Raw genomic sequence first — 14326 nt, forward strand, 5'->3', positions numbered from 1 at the left:
CCAGTTTGAAAATTCTGCGATTTTTTTTTTTGAGGAGATCCATCTGGTTTTGAATCTAGCTGTGCTTCTCACCAACTTTATGTTGTTGAGCAAGTCATATCCCCCTGAGTCTGCAAAATAAAAACAGTAATATTTTCACTACCTTTCTTGCTCTATAAACCACAAAATGCTACGTAAATCACATGAGCCAAATTCCTGATGATGTCATGAGCATCTCCTGAGCATTGGCCCTATGCTGAGTGCTGTGTGAGAATCCAAGGGTGTCAAAAACCCTTTGTATCCTACTGGTCAGGTCGGGAAATACAACATAGTGAAGATATCCACTGGTCCAAATAACAGGATTTGAAACTGCCACGTTGCCAACCATTCTCATAATTTTCTGCCTGGAAGTTTCTAGTGATCAAAGCCGGGGACGCAGAGTAAGACCTTAGCATAGACAGATTTCATTAAGGAGATGGAGGCGACTTCCAGGGTCCTTTCTGGACCTTACTCTCTAGTTGGAAGTGGTTGAGACTGGGAGTTGTAGCTTTGTCTGAGGGGCTGCCTGATAAAGGGCCAGGAAAGGTGAGTGCTTAACCTCTGCCGCATGGGATGGATTAGGCTCAAGGCCCCTGCTGGACAGACCAGGGGGAAAAGAAATCCTTGGGGAGACCCTGTGCTCTTGCTTTCTTTGTGGACACTTCTCCCTGCGCTCCCCTTATATCCCAGCGGAGTGGGCAGCGTTCTCGTCCGCTCAGGGAAGGGGGCAAAGGGACCCTGTCCGTGAGAACCGGCTTCGTCCCCAGTGGCAGTGGGGAAGTTGTGCAGGGGATGGAGATGCTGCGCTGTCGGCCCTCACTCAGGCTCTCCCCTCACTGCTTTGCCCCTGCCCAGTTTCCAGCCCGACAGGAGGAGCAGGGCGCAGTGCCCCAGAACCTCCTGGACACATATTGGCTATCTACAGCTCGAGACTGGTCATGGTGGAGCAGATTGAGGCCCAGCCCACCACTCTGGCCGACGCCATCATCCTCCTGACGGAGAACAAGGGCGAGAGGCACGAGGTAGGGAGGGGGCCGAGCCCCGGGGGGGGCGGCCCCTCAGAGGCACCCTGGGATGAGCGCCGGCCAGCACACGGACCCGGGCCCGGCCCTTCTGTAGGCCTCAGGTCACTCATCTGCAGGATCAGGAGGGGGGCTCACTGATGGTCCCTGGCTGGGTCTGCTCTGCCTGCATGCGGCTCTTTGGAAGGCCAGTAGAGGGCACCGGCTGAGCGGCCATGGCCCTGTGAGCGGCGGCCCAGCCTCCCTGGGCCCTCCTGGGAAGGAGCGAGAAGGGCTGGGTGGGCCCTTTGTTGGGGGTGGGGCAGGGTGCAGGGAGCAGAGGAGGACTCTGTGACGCAGCTCCCCTTTGCCCTAGGGCCGGGAGGGCATGACCTGCTACTACCTGACGCATGGCTGGGCGGGCCTGATTGTGGTCGTAGAGAACCGACACCCCAAGTCCTTTCTGCATGTGCAATGTGACTGTACCGACAGCTTCAATGTAGTCTCCACCCGAGGCAGCCTCAAGACCCAGGACAGTGTCCCGCCCCTGCACAGGTGAGCCCCCCTCCTGCTCTGGCCCCTTCCCTGGGCACGTGCCCGGCTGCAGGGGGCTCCAGCTGGCTCTGGCGGGGTGGGGGCAGGGCCTCCTCCCTTGTGCCTGGCTCCATCACCGGTCCTTCTCCAGGCAGGTGCTGGTGATCCTGTCCCAGCTGGAGGGCAACGCCGGCTTCTCCATCACACACCGCCTGGCTCACCGAAAGGCTGCCCAGGCCTTCCTCAACGACTGGATGTCCACCAAAGGGACTCACAACCCCCTGCTCACACCCGAGGTGGCTGGGCTCCACGGCCCCCGGCCCCTCTGACCCACGCCCTGCCCTGGCAGGGGCACCTCCCTCTCCACCCACCCAGCCCCTCCTCGCTTCCCGCCTCCTCAGTTCATTTGGGTTCCCAGCCCCTTCTGCCCTTCATGGCAGCCGAGCTTACCGCCTGACCTCACTGTTTCCCACCCTCTCACCTGCAGCCTCCCCTTCCTCTTTTTAATCACTCTAAGGGTTCTTCTGGAGTCTCTGCCTTGGAGCCAGCACACCTGAAGTGAAGGCCCAGGCCCTGGGTCTTTCTCTCCTGCTTCTGCCCTAGGGTGGATAGGGAGAGACCCAACTGAGTGGGCCTGGGGCTCCGATCACTTCGCCTCCCCCCAGTTACATGCACTTTATGAGGGAGACTCGGAGGATGTAGGGGGCAGGGACTTAACAATGCTTGAACCTTAGAAATCTCAGGATCCCCATCCAAGGGACATAGCCCTGCAGCCTGAAGTGGCCATTACCCACCTCCTAATTCTGACATCCTCCCGCCGCTGGAGGGGAGAGCCACGTGGTGGCTGGCCCCAGAGGCGTGACGTCGGGCCGAACCCTTCTGGTCCGGAATCCAGTCACGGCATCAGCTTCGGCAAAACAAAATACCTCTCAAGAAGACACTGCTTGTCTCCACTGTGGCCAGTCCCTGGGAAGCTGCTAAGAGAGCTAGCTGGGTGCAGAAAAGAGGGTGTGAGGGCTGGGGATCAAGAGAGGGTTGGAGGCGAGCTTCCTCTGAACCCCTCTTTTTAGATTCTTCTATCATGGGAATTTTGGGGTCCTTCCCCTTGAAAATATTAGCCAGGATTTCAAACCACAAAACCAAAATACTCATGGGGGCAGGATCGGAGGCATTTGTGTTGATAGAAGGAAGGCTTCCAGTGGAGGCACCTGGCTCAGAGCTTTCAGGTCCAAGTTCACCTCTTCCTTCCCCTTCCCTGGTTCATCTCCTTTCAGGGATACAGCAGCCATCTCCCTATTCCCACTTCCCCACCTCACCCAGGGTCCTTCAGGACCCTGGTTTTTCATGTGCTCTAGGAGGACGGTTTGTCCACAGCTGAGCAGGAAGACAGAAACTAGGCCTGAAACTGTGTTTTGAACCTTTTAATAAAACGGAGACAGGAATGAAAATGGGGAGTCCCAAGGCCTGGATTTCAGCAGAAGGCCCCCCCCCCCCCAATGATTCTATGCAACTCCTGGAGAGAGCAGTGCTAGGATAGAAGCCATGCCCTTAGGGCAGAGACGGGGCCTCCCTTCTGCTCCCACCTTCCCTGGGGTGGGAAGAGGCTGCAGTGGCAGGGAATTTCACTTTGGCCCCTTTGTGGTGGTGATAACTCTTCTTTGTCCAGCTTGGCCTGCGATGGGGGTGAAGAGGAATGTCCACAGGGTCCCTAAGTGGCCATGCTGCCCGTTGCCGATCGTTTGTTTTTTAATGGAATTCCCTCTCAAACCTTTAAGCAAACCCTTCTGCCTTGTGAGCCCGGGATGTTAGGGCTGACAAGTTTGTTCTGACCTTCTGGGGAAGGAGGTGAGTTGGAGGGGGGGAGGAGACCATGCTCGCTTCTCTGGCCCCAGAGGCTCTTGATTTGTTCAGTGTGGCCTGGAACTCGGCTGGCACCAGTGAATTCCAGCCTATCCCAGTCTTTGCCTCCAGCCCCAGGGCTGCAGCCTCTAGTGCCAGGCCTGTCTCCAGTTCAGAACAATCTGCCATCCCAGAGTATCAGGGCCATCATTGTCCTAACCCCCATTCTGGTTCCCAGGGGGCCCCAGAAACCCATCTTCCTTTTGGAAACACAAAATAGATAGGGCCACCAGTCCCATGAGATTAAACTTTTATATGAAGTGAAACTGGCACTTGTGAACACTAGGATCCCTCCCCTCCACAACTCCATAGGTGCTAAGTTTTTTAATCCAGGGTCCTCTCTGGGTATTGTACCCCAGCAGCAGGGGCAAGGGAAAGTCCAGTTTGAGTCATTGTTCCCACTTGGCTCTGGCTCCGACTGAGACCAGCCAGCCTGGCGTCCTGTTGAGCAGGGGCCTGATTTAGTGCCAGGCTCAACAGAGACTTCAGAATAATAATTCAGGTTTCAGAAAAGTACTAAATAGAAGCATGTCACAGTGTAGCATAGCTCCCAGCTTCACGCATTTGGATATCCCCCAGGTCCAATCCCATCTTCACCACCTCGCCGTTCCCGGCAGCCAATCCCAGTGCCAGGTGGGTAGCCTAGTACCTACATTAATCTTTTCCTCTGCATCCATTTTTCAGAGGACCCTTTGCTATCATTAGGTTACCAAAATCCTCTCATTCTCAAGCCCCAGATCTTTTTTCGGAAGCCCAGGGTGAAAATCCAGCCTCTGGGGTGGGGATGGGGATAGAGTCTCAAACTCGGGGCCCAAGTGGCTGGTAGTGCCCCAGCAATTGTTTTCCCTACCACCCTCCCTATTTCTGTCCCCCCCAGATGTACCCTTTCCCCCTCCCTCACATTCCCTGTGCTCCCAGAGTGGGGTGCAGCAATGGGATGTTCAATTCTTTGGTGTCTGTTTTGTGAATGTCTGAGCCCGGGCTCCCTGCAGGAGGGAAAATTGGGAAGGAGGCTCACCAATCCTGGGTGCTCCTGCCCCCGGCCCTCCCGCAGGACCCCACCTCTGCACTGCCTCATCAGACCTGCTGCCCCATTCCCCTGGCAGCGGGGAGCCAAGCTCATCCAGCCCTTTGTTTCTGTGGTTACCCTTTTTTAAGAAAAAAAAAATCTGTCAAAAAATACCTAAAACACTATACTCTGCCCTTCCTTTTCTCCTTTTTATTTCCTTTTATTCTCTCTGAGCTGTGAATATTTTTAACCCTGTAAATACTATCCAGCTCTTATGAAACATAGGCTATTTTGTCAATTGTAAATCAGAACTGTAACCCCTGTATGATACGAATTCTCCATGGGTGGTTTTCAGACTCAGGCTCCAATGGACCAAATAAAAAGTTTTGTTTTTTAATGAACCCCCGGAGTCCGCTCCCCCCCCCCCCCCAACTCGAGGTTTGCCCCGGTCTCTAGCTCTGGACAGAACAGCCTGTGTGGCGAGAAGGAAAGAGCGAAGAGGGGCCAGGCTGTCCCTGCTTGGAGCTGGTCTCTGCCTGGGACATCGCGAGTCCCTCAGGAAAGGCTCCCTCCTGCCGGGATATGGGCCCCTGACCTGGCAGCGGCAGACTGGGTCTGGCTGCCACCCAGGACGCCGGCAGGTCGCCGCCTTTGCCAGCCTGGGCTTCCTCACCGAGGGCGCTTCCCAGGGTTACTGCGTGGACACTGCAATCCTTAGAGCACCCCATAAACGTCGGCGGCGACCCCCATCATGGGCCTGGCCTGGCAGAAGCTCCAGCTGAGGGGACCTGGGCCCCTCACTGCGCCTCTGTCTCCTCTGTAAGAGAGCCGAGAGACCCAGGAGCTGGCCAGGGCGCCTCCAGCGCTGATCACTGCGGGGACTCGCCAGCTGGGCTCCTTGGTTTTCTCCTCCATCTAATGGGAATACAATGCTTCCACTGCCTGCCTCGGGGTCCTCAGGAGCACCGAGCAGGAGTTGCTACTGCACCCAGGGCAGAGGGCCCCGAGCCCCCCGGTAACTGTTCCCAGCTTGGCTCCCCATGGCAGAGGCACTCGGGGGGAAGGCACTGAGCCGGGACCGGGAGAGCCAAAGCAGCGAGCACCGGGGACCAGAGCCCAAGAAGGCAGGGCCAGAGACCGGGGGCTCTTCCTCCCCGGAAGCTGGGGCCAGGAGCCAGCCGCCAGCAGCAAAGGGGGAAGCCCGGGACCCCTCACAGACTAAGGGCACCCTGCCTCCCTCCTAGCGGAGAAAGAGCCGAGAGAAGGGCCCCCACCTTCCCTGGCTGCAGGAGAGCTGCGATGGCTCGGGAGCACAGGTAGTGCCCCAGCAGGACAAAGGCTGCCCAGAAAGGTCTGTGCCGGCTTCAGTTACCGGCGGATCCGGAGAGCGGGAGGGGGGTGCCGAGGGAAGGCGTCAGAAGGCCGGCCTCTGCCTACCTCTCAACTGGCCTGGGGCAGAAACCTCGAGAGACCCGCGAAAGGAGACAGAAGGAGGAAATTTCTGCCTTTCTCATAGCTACTTGTAATAGATTTTTCCAGGCAAAACATCTTTGCATTCAGGAGGCCCTGTCTAAAGCGATCAGAGTCACCCAGGAAGGAACAGATGGAGGGGGGTGGGGGGAGAAAAGTTTTCCTCTCCATCCCCACCCCCCTTCTCCCAGCCTTGTCCCCCTCCATCCTACTTTCCTTGGGAATCGGGTATTACTTCTCTAAGGGAAGAAACATGACAACAGAAGAAGGTACCGACTCCCCTGCTTCTCTGCCCCTCGCCCCGCCCTTGGCTAAAGCTGGGGTACCACAACTGGCGCCATTCAGGCCCCCGCCCCTGCCAGCTTCCTTCCGAGGGCGTCCCCATCCAGGGGCTGCTCCCCAGGAAAGTCTCCCTTCCGCACGCCCTGCCCTGCCCTGCCCCCAAACCTCAGGGGGGCTGGCGAGAGTCACCTGCACCTGGCGGCTCTTCTCCATAGGCCCTGCGATTGAAGCACGTTCCGGGCCGGCTTCCAGCTGGTGGAACCTTTCCTCTACACACTAATAGGGCTGGGATCTCCATGGCCCCGGGCCCAGAGGTACCCAGGCCACGGGAAACCACACTCCCTTGGGGAGGTATTTGTATTGGTCTGAGAGTTCCATTGACCCTCAAAGAGGTCATTTCTGCTGGTCCTCAAGAGTGGGGTTTTTCAAGGGTCAATGTTGAAAAATTATCCTTGCATATGTTTTGAAATAAAAAACTTAAATTAAAAAAAGTGGGGGCTTAAGTTAAGGCTTAGGATGGGGAAAGTGAGGGCTGGACAGCTCCACTGGAGATACTCTCATTCTTAGACATCCCAGGACCCATCTCTCAGGACCTCCCCCTCCCCCAACTCGAACCATCATCCCCAGCACGGCTCACCCAGAGGCTTCTGCCCCTCTCTGCCCACGGCACCCGGGCCTCCTGGCCTGGCAGTGCCCTTGGCAGGGGCACACACAGGAGGGTGACTAATGAGGGAGGCGGGGGCTCCCAGCTCCCAGTTCAGAACTGAGAAGGCACGGGCAGGGCCCAGTGGGCGGCGTGAGGCCCTGGGCCCCTGGGGGGTGGGATCTGTGTGGGTGCGGGGCACTGGGGTAACCCAGGTAGCCGGGGAGGGCAGTTCAGTGGGTGGTGGGCTACAGATGGGTGCTGGGCTCTAGGGACGGGCGCTGGGCTGGGGAAGTTGGGCAGAGAGCAAGGTGCCGGGGAAAGGGAAGGTAATGGGGGTGGGATGGGAAGTGGGGGTCAGGAAGGGAGGGGGCTGAAGGCCAGTGGGCTCCTCTGCAGCTGCTCAGCGGGTGGCACCGCGGAGCCTGTCACGGGCTGGGCTATTGAATCTGAAAGCAATTAAAGCCATCAGCAGTGTTCGCTCCGGGCTGGCTCCAGGCAGCGGGGGACCTGCCATAACATATCAGGCCCTGTCTGCTCCCCTCCCGAGGACCCAGGCGCAGCCACACGCCCCGAGTTTCCTCCCTCCCCCGGCCCAGGCTTGTAGGGCCACCTGGACTTCGGCTGCCCCAGCTCCCTGCTCTGCTCCCGACACCTGGCACCCGCGTCCCCGAGTGAGCAGGCGGGAGGTCCCCGGGGATCGAGGCCGGAGCTCCTAGGGCCTTCGGGCTCTGGAGGGGCCTTTCACCCTTGGTTCCCAGGGTGCCTCAGGCTTACTCTCTGCCCACGTGTCTCCCCTGGGGCAGCCACTAAGCCCTTAGCACGGTCTGCCCTGGAAGTTCCCTTCACTGATTTCCCTGTTATTTTCCGTCGTCCTGGATTCCCCGTTTCGGGTTTGTCCGGCCTGTTCGGAGCCATCCGTCCCCAGGTCCTTGCACGGAGACCACCCATTAAAGAATGTATCCCCGGCATTCTGATGGACCATCCCCAGGCTCCAGCAAGCTTAGCCAGCTGCTCAGCCATTCCCAGGGAGGTCCCTCTGGGGAAGCTGGTCATGGGCTAAGCCCAGCAGGGGGTCTCGCTCAGGCACCCAGAGGTGCCCCCCAGGGCCCCCTCTTCCCCTCTGCTCGGCCCTTCTTCCTAGTCTGGGGTGTCCCACCCGGGGCACCTCCCACCTCAGCCTTTGCCAAACCTCCTTAGCTCATGTAAGCCACTCCTCTGCTTCTGGGCAGGTGGCTCCGTCCCATGTGCCATGTGAGCACCGAACCAGCCCATCTCTGCCCCTCTCTGTTCAAAGCCCCATCTTCCCTCAGCCACAGAAAGGAGTGAGCTAGAGGCTAAGAAACGGAGGCTCAGATGGGAGGCCCAGCAGACAGACAAGGGGGAGTAAGGAGATGAAGGTGGGCCACGCGACCTCCTCCCCTCCGCCCCCGGCCCTCCTGATGGCCGACCCAGCCCGTTCTCAGGACATCCCGACTCTGCCAGGGCTGTGCTTCCCCTTCCCCCGGCCACGCGGCGTAGCCCTGGGTATGTCCTTATCCCTTGGGGGGCTGGAGGGGCCCAGCACTGCAGAAACATCAAGACACAGTGGAGAAACCCCGTGCTCTGGAAGACACTCGCACAAGTGGCCGTCGATCACACTGAGTTCTGACTCTGAGGAGAAACCCTTCAGAAATTCAGGAAAGAGGCTGCAGTAGGGGGGAGTTCCCATGGGAAGCCTGGTCCAGTAGCCAGTTAAATGAAAGAAGACCTGCAAATGGCCTCCAAGTGGTGCGCTGGCGACCCAAAATGTGGCGCAAGCTTCGGGATTCCTTGGAACAGAGAATTTCCCAATGAGGAAATGACCTCAACCAAGGCAAATAGGAGCCCCTCTCTATAGTCACCTGGAGCCTGAGAGGTTAACCAACTTGTCCCTGAAGCAGGGCCTGAGCCAAAAGGCTCCGGCGCGGCCCGGCCCTGCCAGGCTCCAAGAAAAGACGTAGGGAAAATGTAGTCTTTATTTTCAAGGATCTGAAGACTGATCAAAAGGAAAAAGAATAGACACTCACCTCCCATCACAGGACTGTGAGGAAGATGGGGTGCAAACATTTTTGTTTCAGTCATGTATGTCTTAGTCTCTGTGACCCCATTTGGAGTTTTCTTGCTAGAAATACTGGAGTGGTTTGTCATTTCCCATTTTACAGAGGAGGAAACTGAGGCAAATAGAATTAAGTGCCTTACCCAGGATCACACCATTTATAAGTGTCTGAAGCTGGATTTGAACTCAGAAAAATGAATGTTTCTGTGTACTAAGACACCTCCTAACCACCACATGCAAACCTAATATATAAATAAGAGTTGCTTGTATTATGAATAGCTAGGGTTTATATAGTGCTTCAAAAGTTGCTGGGTACTTTATAAATATCTTATTTTATCCTCACAGCAACCCTGGAGGTAGTTGCTATTATTGTCCCCATTTAACAGACGAGGAGACTGAGGCAAAAAGTTAAGTGACTTGATCAAGCTCACACCAATAGTTAAGTGTCTAAGGCTGGATTTGAAGTCAGGCACTGCTTATATAGCTCCAAGTGGAAAACGAGGAACAGGAGGTGGATTTTGTTAAAAGTTGCTGAATTTTGGTTTGATATTCTTTAACAATTAGAGCTAAGGGTTAGCAAGATGGCACAGTGGGTAAGTGGGTAGAGTACCAGTCAGTTCAAATCCAACCTCCAACATTTAACACTCCCTAGCTGTGTGACCCTGAATAAGTCATTAACCCCAATTGCCTTACCAAAAAAAAATTTTAATTAATTGAACGGAGCTAACCAATGATGAAATGGATTTCAAAATTTCCCCCCAAAAATGGAAATGAAAATCTTATTTTAAAAACATCTTAAATTAAAATAAATAAAAATTAAATTAATAAATTTAAAATAAATTTTTAAAAAAGAAAAAGAAATGTGAGATAATGAGCTTTCTTTCACTGGAAGTGCCCAAGTACATGTTAAGGACAATGTCAGAGAGATTCCAATGTGCTTAGGGTGGAAGGCTGAGCTAGATATACTCTCCCAAGTTTCCTTCCAATTCAATCTATGATTCTTTGAGATAGGATTTGAATCTGAGAGGGTGAGTGGAATTTGGAGAGGCAGAAAGGAGGAGGTGAGCCCTTCCAGACCAGGGGGACAGCATGAGCAAAGACACGGAGTTTGGAATGAATATGGCCTTTGAAAAGAACGAGCCATGTTGGTCTCCTTGGATTGCTCAGCTCTTGCTAGGAGGAGGCATCAGTATAGTAATAGCTGGCATTTTAATAGTTCTTTTAAGTTTACAAAGCATTTTACATACATAATTTCACTAGGTCAGACTTATTTCCATAGAAGAGAAGCAATATTGACTACAAAAAAGAAACACACAGGGGGCTGCAAGCAGTGAGTGACAGGTGGAAGTAATCTTAAAAAGATATTAAGCAGGACCAAGATCTGGGAAAAGTCTGCTGCTCCTCTGAAGGGGAAAAGCCCTAGGACCAGATAGGGACATCGTGTTCTAGATGGTTCTTAAACTGTGGTTTGGACCCCACATGGGGTCTCATAACTGAATGAAGGGGATCCTGAAATTATGACTCATTATAGTAAATGTTTGATATTATAGCTGTAGAGCCAGGGTCACATAAAAACTTCTCAGGCAAAAAGGGGGTGCGAGTGGAAAAAAGGTAAAGAAGCTCTACTCTGGGCTACTCTGGATTTTTTGCTATCTTCTGAGATATCCTCATTGCATAAAAGCACCAGCATTGGTTCCCGCCTCTCCCTTCAGCGGATATCCCAGGAGATAGCCCAGATGGGGCCCCTGAAGGAGCAGCAGAGTGATGGTGCCTTTGTGGGGAGAACTAGTGATGTGGCACAGAAGTGGGGACTGGAGGAAGGGTTGGAACCGATGACCAAGCCAGGTTCTTGGCACTTCTCTAGAATGATGAATCATGGACTGTGCAGGTGTGGGGGGGGGTTGGACAATGGGGGTAGGAAGACGTCTAGGATGCTCTTACATGAGGCTTGTGCTTCTCACCAGGACTCCTGGGTCTGTCTTCACTCCATAGAACAGAGCATTTCCAATAGCTCTGGGGTGATGTCTCACTCCAGAGTGTGAGTGTGGCTCAGGAAGGAATAAGATCCTGCTTTCAATGAGTCTACTTGGTTTTCCACCTCTGAGGTCAAGGGGGTCAAGGGTCTAGAAAACAAGAAATTTCTGTCCTGGAAGCTTCCAGACCTAGAAGAACTAGACATGAGGCAAGATAGAGGAAGAGAGAGGTAGATGAGAGGAAATCAGGAAGCAGTGGACAATGTATTGGACAAAGGAAAGACTAAGCCAGAAAAAAAAAAAAAAATTTTTTCTGCACTACAATAAATAGTGCAACTCAGAAGAACTGTACAAGTCCCAGTAGAAAATATGTTTCTTGACTTTCTCTGGATTTGAATGTGAGTCCTTTTTATAGTCCTTAGGGGGGAATTTCCTTGATTATTTACAGGCTTCGTAAGAGTCCTTTTTCATGTAATGGGAGCCCTTCTCCACCTTGGAGTACGTGCAATCACCATTGGTGGTGACTACTTGGGTGGAAGCTTGGGCTGAACCCATCTCACCTGAGTCATGCAAAGCTCAGGTATTTGCAACGAGAGGTGATGAAGAATGCTTTAATTAGCTCCTGAGCCAGAGCAGCTAAAAATTCAGGGGGTCTTTTAAAAGAGGAGATCATTTCCATCCTTGGGGACTTCTATGCTGTACCTTCCAGTGACAAGATGATACATGGGCCCTTCCTTGTCTGCCCCAAAATGATGGCAATCCTATCAGCATGACAGCTAGTGTTGAGGACACTTAACGAAGTAAGTATATGCAGGACCTGGCTCTTTCTACATCTTTTTTGTGTCAATGAGCACCTGACCTTGTGAGTTTTAAAAGGTCTGGATTATAACAGCAATATCATCTCTTCTCTGGTAGAAGCAAGACAGCAAGATCTACCCAAGTAGCCACCGCTGACAGCAAGGGAAAGAGCCACCAGAAATAAGAATTGCCAACTTTGCCACTTTGCTGTAAGGATGCTACCAGGAGATTGCAGAGCCAGGGTGAAATGTAAAATGTCTACTTTTAAATTGTTCTACATCTTCAAGAGGCTTATCTCCCAGTTAGACTGGAACTATAATTCTAAGTTTCTGAATATTTTTTAAATTTTTCTGTTAAGGTGTGTTGTGATCTTGTAGATTTAGCATTATGTTCTATATAGGAAAAAGCCTCCTGTCCTACAACCAATTCATGTTCTACACAAAGTACCACCTTTCCTCCTTCCTCCTTCCAAGATTTGAGCCAAACTCCCCCACCACCACCACCACCAAAACTGATGCATTCTGGCAGGGTAGTGAAGAGGTTTTCTGGGGGCATTGTTATGATGGAACCCAGTCCAAGGAGTCACACTTTTTAGTTTAATTTTAATTTTTCCTCCCTCACTTTCTTTAGACAATCATCATGAAAATAATAAATCAGAGTAAAGGATAGTTTACCTCTCAGACCTGTGGAAGAGGAAGGAATTTATGACCAAAGAAGAACTAGAGATCAGTATTGACTACAAAACAGAAAAATTAATTATATCAAATTGAAAAGTTTTTGTACAAACAAAACTAATGCAGACAAGATTAGAAGGGAAACAATAAACTGGGAAAACATTTTCACGTTAAAGGTTCTGATAAAGGCCTCATTTCCAAAATATATAGAGAATTGACTCTAATTTATAAGAAATCAAGCCATTCTCCAATTGATAAATGGTCAAAGGATATGAACAGACAATTCTCAGACGAAGAAATTGAAACTATTTATAGCCATATGAAAAGACGCTCCAAGTCATTATTAATCAAAGAAATGCAAATTAAGACAACTCTGAGATACCCCTACACACCTCTCAGATTGGCTAGAATATCAGGGAAAGATAATGCGGAATGTTGGAGGGAATGTGGGAAAACTGGGACACTGATGCATTGTTAGTGGAATTGTGAATACATCCAGCCATTCTGGAGAGTAATTTGGAACTATGCTCAAAAAGTTATCAAACTGTGCACACCCTTTGATCCAGCAGTGTTACTACTGGGCTTATATCCCAAAGAGCTCATAAAGAAGGGAAAGGGACCTGTATGTGCATGAATGTTTGTGGCAGCCCTGTTTGTAGTGGCCAGAAACTGGAAACTGAATAGATGCCCATCAACTGGAGAATGGCTGAATAAATTGTGGTATATGAATATTATGGAATATTATTGTTCTGTAAGAAATGACCAACAGGATGATTTCAGAAAGGCCTGGAGAGACTTACATGAACTGATGCTGAGTGAAATAAGCAGGACCAGAAGATCATTATGTATTTCAACAACAATACTATATGATGATCAATTCTGATGGACATGGCCATCTTCAGCAATGAGATGAACCAAATCAGTTCCAATGGAGTAGTAATGAACTGAGCCAGCTATGCCCAGAGAAAGAACTCTGGGAGATGACTATGAACCACTACATAGAATTCCCAATCTCTCTATTTTGTCTGCCTGCATTTTTTATTTCCTTCACAGGTTAATTTTACACTATTTCAAAGTCTGACTCTTTGTACAGCAAATTAACTGTTTGGACATGTATACATATATCGTATTTAACTTATACTTTAACATATTTAACATGTATTGGTCAACCTGCCATTTGGGGAAAGGGGTGAGGGGAAAGAGGGGAAAAGTTGGAACAAAAGGATTGCAACTGTCAATACTAAAAAAATTATTCATGCATGTATCTTGTAAATAAAAAGCTATAATAAAAAAAAGAAAATAATAAATCAATTGCAAATGTGTCAGTGATATCTGCCAATTTCTGAGATGCAAAGCTCACACTGAAAATCAGTTCTCAGAAGTTGGTTCAGGGTGGCTCCACTATAATATACCCCTGGCATGAGACAGATATTAAAGTTTCCAGGGTCTTCCTGAGTGGTCCATGATTCAGAGAGATTCCTGTTTTAAGGCACAGCCGACTCATACCCAAGTTCTTGGGTCAGAAGGGATTTACAAACACCCAAGTTTTATATCCAGAGTACTTTGAGACAGTCCCAGCTCTCCATGTCTGTGGGCAAGTGGCTTAATTTTTATTTCCAGGTAGTTTGTCCCAGGATAATGGGAAACTCTCAAGAATGGAATTCCCAAGTTATAAACAGAAATGACTGATTTTAATGAGGAGGAAAATAATTGCTTAAAGAGACCAATTTGGCTTAAAATATATGATGGGATGGAATGCACCTAAGGAGAGCACCTAAAAATATGTCTGTCTGGAGTCTTGCATATTTAATGAAGCAGGATTCAAGCTGAAAAAGAGGGAGAAGTAAGAAAAGTGCACATGTAGACCTAACAAAACTGGTACCACACAGAGAGTAGCAGATACAGTATAGCAGGGAGAATAGAAATCGGGAGGAACAGGGAGATAAAT

General features: G+C 51.2%; 1 protein-coding gene across 4 annotated transcripts in view; it reads left to right on the forward strand.

Moving 5' to 3' along the window:
• CAPN15 (calpain 15) overlaps positions 1-3041 on the forward strand; it is a 114640-nt gene extending 111599 nt beyond the window's left edge. For 3 of the 4 annotated variants that reach the window (XM_031945708.1, XM_031945706.1, XM_031945707.1), the window contains 3 exons: positions 874-1040; positions 1396-1574; positions 1705-3041. In XM_031945708.1, coding sequence (XP_031801568.1) covers positions 874-1040; positions 1396-1574; positions 1705-1882 — 524 coding nt within the window. In that variant the 3' untranslated portion in view covers positions 1883-3041. Of the gene's footprint in view, positions 1-873; positions 1041-1395; positions 1575-1704 lie in introns of those variants that run through there. The other variant, XM_031945709.1, reaches the window with a different exon arrangement.
• The last annotated feature ends 11285 nt before the right edge of the window (positions 3042-14326 follow it).

Source organism: Sarcophilus harrisii, chromosome 1, assembly GCF_902635505.1.
Source record: "Sarcophilus harrisii chromosome 1, mSarHar1.11, whole genome shotgun sequence".
Taxonomy (NCBI): Eukaryota; Metazoa; Chordata; class Mammalia; order Dasyuromorphia; family Dasyuridae; genus Sarcophilus; species Sarcophilus harrisii.